Below are 7,556 nucleotides of genomic sequence, written 5' to 3' on the forward strand. Positions count from 1 at the left end.
GCATTAAATCAGATTCATGGAGTTTATGGGTGGAGTCATTCACATTATTGAACCATGTTATCAATTATTTTATTTTACTAGTAGGTTGCATGTGGGAATGCACATGTATTACATAAATTATTCTTTTCTTTTCTTTTCTTTTTGATAACATGGTGTCATTAGTCTTCCCAGGTTTCACCTTCAGTTTTAAAATGCGTAGCCTCGAACCAAATATTAGCCAGAAATTTCTCATGAATGAGACCTACACTTGATGAGGCCTAATCCCTGCTTGTTGAGAGAACTCTTGGAATTCAATGTGATAATATTAACTTTGTTGAAGATATAATTTCTATTCAATTAATTGGTTGATCATTACATGAGCCCTATTAGTGTTTGGATGTCCTCCAAATTGCTTATAAATTTTACACACCTCTCACAATTTCCCTTAATGCTGTGTTTGGATTGAGAGAAATTTAGAGAACAGAAGAGTTTGTGATGGAGATTGGTGAGAAAGTTGGATGGTTTTGATGCTTAATTGTAAATGCAAAAATGTTAAAAGCAAAGTTATTTTTTATTTTTTGGGTGGGGGTAATCCTAAAAGAATAATGTCAAGAGAAAAAAAAAACATTTATATTAGGTACGATTTGATTCATTAACAACTTTAAAGAGATCATCCTAAAAACTCAATCCAAATCGAAAAATATCTATTAGATTCGATTGAATTTTGGATGAGATATGATGCATTAACATCCTTAGTGATCTGTTGTTTCTAGTTGCATTCATCTATGTCAATAAAAAAATAATTTATATCAAGTATTATTTAAGGAAAAGAAGATGGGATTAGATATTGTGGTCTCCCATATCCTTGGTGTTGAGATAATAATTTGAGCCAAACCTTTGTTGGATTCTCATCTAGAAGGTATAGCATTCTAGTAAAGTTGAGTTGGGCAGATGTGTTACATAGAGAGACAATACATAATGTTTTACAATAGAGTTATACAATCAATGACAAAGAGGCTGTCAGGCTTTCGGATCCCACATGCAAGGAGGCAATCTAATTATTTTTTACATGTAGGGAGGAATGTTAAAATTTAGTTACGTGCAAATAACTTGTGATTGTTCAGTTTCATCTGTTGATTGTTAGTTCAAAAATTTATATATGTTTTTGTTTAACTTACACACGCACACAACAATTACTGTACGTTGTACAGTCAAAGATTGAGAACACAGGGCTCCCTCACCGTGGGACTGAGAACTGTGCGTTCTTCCGGCTATCTATATGGTAACCTGACATTGCCTCCTGGTTTCTCTTTTTGATTATACACTGTGCAAAAGTTAAAATATATATTTTTTTTTCTTCAACTTACACACGCACACACACACAACAATTATTGTTCAACACCTCAGTCATGTTATATTATTGAAATAGAATATGACATGTTCCATTCTATGCGCTACTCTTGTTATTACCATTGACAGATGGAAGATAACAATTCAAAAAGTGCGAAAGCAGATTGGACACCCAAACAACATGAAGTTTGGGTTGAGATCTGTTATGACTTAGTTAAGAAGGGGAGGAGACCGCATAAAGTACTTGACAAGACCGGTTATGATATCTTGGTCAAGGAGTTTAACAAAAGAACAAATGTTTATTACGATAGAGGGCAAATGAAGAACAAATGGGATAGACAAAAAGGCATTTGGGGACGTTGGAATAAGATTTGCACGAATACTGGCGTCTCTTATGATATTGAGACTGGCATATTAGATGCGAGTGATGAGTGGTGGGATGGGTGGTTGGAGGTACATTTTTTTTGTTAATTTGACATTTTATTTATTTTAAGATTTTTGTTTCTTTAGTTAACTTAGGGTTTATATTTTTTTAAAGCATCATCCAAAAGATGCAATATTCCGAAAGGAACCTCTGAAGTTTGCGCAACAATTAGATTTCATTTTTGGAGGCACATATGCCACTGGTAACCGCATGTGGTCGCCTGCATCTGGTACAATGCCATCTGCATCAACACCTCAGAATGAGAATCTTGATGCGGATGATCTAGATGATGTTATGGCGACTCAACCTCCAGAGTCTGATACACCTTTAGACTTTACTCCTGATGCTGATAATGAGTTTGAGGATGATGCTAACCATACTGTACCCCTACCCACATACTCTGCTCGACGTAGAAGTGATGATCATCTACCACCTCATGGTCGTAGGCAGAAGAAGACTACTGCAATGCAAATTGGCCAGTCATTGGAGAAGCTCGCAGATGCAGTTCATGTTTAGACATATGCTGCTACCAATCCCACTAATATTAAGAAAGGCAGTATTCAAGAGTCGGTGTCTCTCTTAGATGAACGATCAGATTTAACCCCCAAGAGTGATCTTTATCGTTTTGCATTAAAGATGTTTGGTAAGAACAAACAATTCAGAGAAATATTTTGTGCGTTACGATCAGCAGAGGTTCGTCTTGGATGGCTGGAGGACGAGATGTCTGATTTTATGACTGGGAAAAATGTTTAGACACGTTTATATGTTACTTGAATATTTTATGTGGGTCTTATGATGCACTTATAGGGTGCAATATACATTGGTTACTTTTTGGATGTGTTATGGTGTAATATACTATGAAGTTTGGTCAATATATTTTTTGTTGATGGATATCTGATATTTTATTTGTTATTAGATGGATATTGTGATTAATATGTTTTGTTAGATGGATATATAGGACTAATATAAATTTATAAGCAGGTCATATGGATTCAGATGATACAATTGATACCACGATTACTATCGATTCAGATGATACAACTGATACAATCGGTTCAAATGGTGATACCACCAATACTGTCGAGTCAAGTGGTTTACGTATGGCTACTACAGGAGGCGTGTTAGGTTCATTATTTTATTGTGATAATTTCTTATATAGGGAGCCACATAGTAATAGTCAGTTAAAGGGGATTGACTTTGTGCGGGAAACACTAGATGATAATCGTGCGACGTGTCATGCACTATTTAAAATGGAACGACACGTATTTATAAATCTGTGTAGTATTTTGAAAGATCAAGGTCTATTGAAGATGGGACGTTACGTTACTATTCAAGAACAACTAGCGATGTTCTTATTGGTAATAGGACATAATCAAGGTCAAAGATTAATTGCAAATCATTTCGATCACTCACCTCAAACAGTTAGCAAGTATTTCAACAAAGTTCTTTTGGCTATTGTGAACTTGTCAATGTCCTTAATTGTACCTCCCGACCTCAATGAAGTCTCTTCGCACATCCGTAACAATCCTCATTTTTTGTCATATTTTAAGGTAATTATATATATATATATATATATATATATATGAAAAATATTTGTTTTATTAATGTTTATATATTAATATACCTTAAAAATATGTAGGATTGTATTGGAGCGATAGACGGGACGCATGTTAGTGCATTTGTATCAATTGCAGAACAAATACGATATCGAGGACATAAGGGACTCACACAAAATATAATGGCAACATGTTCGTTTGACATGTTGTTCACTCATGTGGTGGTTGGTTGGGAAAGGTCGGCTAATGATTCACGTGTCTTCTTTGAGACAGTGAATACTCTCAGTTTAAATTTTCCATATCCTCCACCAGGTATATTTTTCAAAGTTTGTCAATTATATCTGTTTATATTTAATCCTAGAAATTATTAATTTTTTTTGGATAATAGGTAAATACTATTTGGTAGACGCTGGGTACCCACTCATGGATGGTTATCTCGCACCTTATCGAGGTGTTCGATACCATATACAAGACTATAGAAGATCACGGGCAAATGGTCGAAATGAGCTATTCAATCATTTACATTCGTCACTTCGGAACGTGATCGAACGAACCTTTGGGGTTTTGAAAGTAAAATGGTCAATCTTAAAGTTGATGCGTTCATATAATTTAGACAAACAACGAAACATTGTTGTTGCTTGTATGGCATTGCATAATTTTATCAGAAAACAAGCGATTGTTGATGAAGAATTTGCTCTATTCGAGGAAGAAGGATCTATGGGAGTGGAAGAAAGATCTACGGGAGTACTAGAAGAGGGTATCACTAATCAAGAGTATCCAGTTCCCCCATTAGTAGGTCATCAGAGTCAACAAATAATGAAAATGCATAGGGATTTAATAGCTGATGCCATTTTTACTGGCAATCATTGATACATTTTCATATTTTATTTTTTTATTTTGTATTGTAATTATAAATACTATTAAACGATGTTGGAATAAAAATTATACTATTTTTAAGTATATTTTGAAGATTCTATGATTATTTATTTGTTGTCTTTGTGTATGATGAATAGCATTGATGGCAAACTATACGTATCCACCATGTTGTTCATGTGGTCGAGTGATGACATTAGTCACAGGTAAAACAAAAGAAAATTATGGGAGGATGTTTTATAGGTGACCATCTTGGCAGGTAATATGGTATTGATATTAATGTTGGGTGCGTATTTATATTTGGTGACATTGATAGTAATTCATGTGTTATTTTACTTTATAGAGACATGCAGGGTCTTTTCTGTGGGTAGATGAAGTTGACATTATCAATGATAATGTTCCTCAAGATAAAGTAACGGAGTCAAATAAGAAGAATGAAAAATATCTTTTGTATGCATTTGTTGGATGTATATTGTTCATGTTTTTTTTATTTCAGTTTTACTTATTATATTAATTATGATTATTATGTTTAAATGATGTCAGAATGTAAATTAAATGTTATGTAGATGTGTTATGTATATACGATGTAATGTGGATGTGTTATGTACAATGTGAATTTTGGATTGCATATTATGCAGGTATTTTGTTTATCAGGAAAATTTCATATGTCCATTTTTCAGAGGAGATGCTGCCGAAATTTCTGTAGAATTATAAATTTTTCTATAATTTTTGTAGACATTTTAAAATTAAAATAATAATTATTTTAATTTTTATATAATTTTATTATATTTATATATATTTAGTGTAATTATATAATTATAGGGGTATTCTGATAATTTTTAATGTATTCTGGGTGCATTATCAACCTTAAGGGTATTTTGGTCATTTTACCCTAATACAGCAAATTCTTGAAGCTGTATCAAGCAGTAATTACCAGATTCTGACAGCACAACACTTTTAAAAAGCTCTATCAAGCAAGTTTTTCAGTATTTCAGTATTTCAGATTCTGACATCAGATTCTGACAGCAGAAGCTGACAGCAGATTCTAGCAGCTGAATCAATCAGGCCCTAAGTTGGTGGCCATCTGTTCTGGTAACGTGAATAATTGTGTGGTTGTAATTATTTGCTTATGAACCAGACTAACCTTAGTAAGTTCTCGTCCTTGTGTCCACAAGAGTTATTACATTGGAAATTCAACACCACAGCCATTTAGTTTTCATTAAAAAATTCATAATAGAAGGCAAAAATAAAACATGGTGAATTTGTTTTGATCTCTATTCCCAATCTGTTGACCCAATTTATGATTAAATTTTTCCTTGGCAATCCACTCTTGGCATGAGATCATGTTTTTGAATGCACAAAGAGCATATTTTGTCAAAATCTATCAAGTAGTATTTTAACTACTCTTAAATTTGTTCAAGTAGTATTTTCACCATTGATTTTTAATTTTAAGTTTTGGGTGTACACTAGTCGTCTATTTTTAGGATCTTGGATCAAGTCTTAAAAAAATATTATGAATATGATGTCTTCCATAAAATATAGAAGAATGTTGACTTCAATCGTCAATGTGATAATCTATGTGGGTTCAATAACCCCAAGTAAGGTTTAAAATCTTATTAACTCAATATGCAGAGTATTTTTTTATTTATTTTTATTTGTTTTATATTTATACTTTCATAAATAATGAGCTAAAGCAACTCGTTGCATGCAACGTGTCTTGGTCTCAATTATGAGTAAATCGCGTCTACAGATATGCGCACCACCATGTCAAGGTATCACTCGCTGAGGTCACTCTAGCACAACTCATTTATAATTTAAAAAAAAATGTATCTAAGAGGATAGATTTTCTCATTATAAGAGAGGGTGTAGTTGTTGGTTGGTGGGCATCACTTTTTAAGGAGAATCTAATAGTGAAATTATAACAGTCGTCTTTTAGCATCTCATCTTTGCTATTATAGCATTTTATTTGTGTTCATTTACTGCCTTTATAACAAACTCTAAAGGGCCTATCGGATCCACAAATACTTTGTCAATCCTGTCCTCTATTTTTTTTTTATACTTTTGTAGAAGTTTAGGGTCAAACAAAACATCTAAGTAGTAAATGAACATAAATAAAAGAGTGCTGATAATATGACAGATTTTTGGTGGATTAACTTGATGCACGCTGACATGAAAGTACATAATTTATTTTATAAAAAAAATGAGAGAAAATTTCTCTCTTACTTATTCCCTGTCCATATAATTATTTTTTTAGATTTCAAATCTTAAAAAAGATTGTTGGGCTCACATTGACAATCTAACAATACAAATATCTAGATTTCATAAAAATATTCATATTAAAAAAATATATATATTTAAAAATAATTTTTTTTTGAGTTTGATGCATGATGTATAAAACGGACAATACTCAAACACCCACATTTATAAATAAAATTTAACAGTGAAAAATAATAATTTTTTTTTAATTTCATATAATTTTATTCTCTATAATCATATTTGATTGGATCATAACCTTAAATGTCATAAGCTGATTTTCTTTTTGCCACCACTGGCGAGAAAGAAATTCATATTTTTTTTTAATCAATTATATGCTGCCACATCAGCGTGCGTCAAGTCCGTCACATTATCAGCACTCTAAATAAAACGCCTGGTTTTTACTATTTATCAAAAAATAAATAAATAAATAAAACGCCATAATAGGCAAAGATCAGATGCCAAAATCCGACCCCTTATAATTTTACTATTAGATTCTGTCTAAAAAGTGATGCCCATTGTCCAATAACTACACCCTCTCATCCCCTCTAGGATAACGAGAAAATCTTTCCTCTTAGATCCTCTATTTCACCTACTTTATTACATCCAACGGTTCACATTGACTACTCTACCTATTTAAACCCACTCTAGGTCTTCCTCATTTCTCACCATCAACCCATCATCTCCTCTTATTATGTACAAAACCATCCACGGTTTTGAATCTGTGAAGTTCGGTGGTTTTGGATTGTGGGTTTGCTTTTAGGGACGATTGGATCGTTGAAGCTCCCTTTGAGCCAATTGAGAAAGGATAAGAGGGTGTTTACATCTGCTTGTTCATGAATACCTTTGGCTGCGCTCGTAAAGAGGTGGTGCGCAGGTTAAGGGTGCGCATGAGCGAGGAGACGAGATTACCTTCTACTGTTCTTACTTGGTTTGAAGGGAGCTCTATTGCCCACTCTCTCTCTCTCTCTCTCTGTCTCTTTGTTGTTTGTTTTATTTTCTACTTTATCTAACGTGCGCTTCTTATGTTTCGTGTAGGTTTGTGTGATGGGCACGTACGGGGCTGAATCTTCCACCAACGGCGCATGTTAGAAGTAGCAAAAACCAAATTTATTCCTACC

General features: G+C 33.3%; 2 protein-coding genes across 2 annotated transcripts; both read left to right on the forward strand.

Annotated features, from left to right (window-relative positions):
• Positions 1-878: 878 nt before the first annotated feature.
• Positions 879-2,330, forward strand: LOC147393791 (L10-interacting MYB domain-containing protein-like). The gene is made up of 3 exons (XM_086456583.1): positions 879-898; positions 1,459-1,782; positions 1,868-2,330. Exons 2-3 carry the CDS (start codon positions 1,459-1,461, stop codon positions 2,267-2,269), a joined length of 726 nt encoding a protein of 241 aa, XP_086312709.1. The 5' UTR covers positions 879-898; the 3' UTR covers positions 2,270-2,330.
• A 409-nt stretch (positions 2,331-2,739) lies between these two features.
• On the forward strand, positions 2,740-4,179 carry LOC147393792 (uncharacterized). Its single transcript, XM_086455142.1, has 3 exons — positions 2,740-3,111; positions 3,393-3,621; positions 3,698-4,179. The coding sequence occupies exons 1-3, from the start codon at positions 2,740-2,742 to the stop codon at positions 4,177-4,179; spliced, it is 1,083 nt and encodes a 360-aa protein (XP_086311268.1).
• The last annotated feature ends 3,377 nt before the right edge of the window (positions 4,180-7,556 follow it).

This window comes from Akebia trifoliata, chromosome 10 (genome assembly GCF_017979445.1).
Source record: "Akebia trifoliata isolate Shusen 1 chromosome 10, ASM1797944v1, whole genome shotgun sequence".
NCBI classification, from domain to species: domain Eukaryota; kingdom Viridiplantae; phylum Streptophyta; class Magnoliopsida; order Ranunculales; family Lardizabalaceae; genus Akebia; species Akebia trifoliata.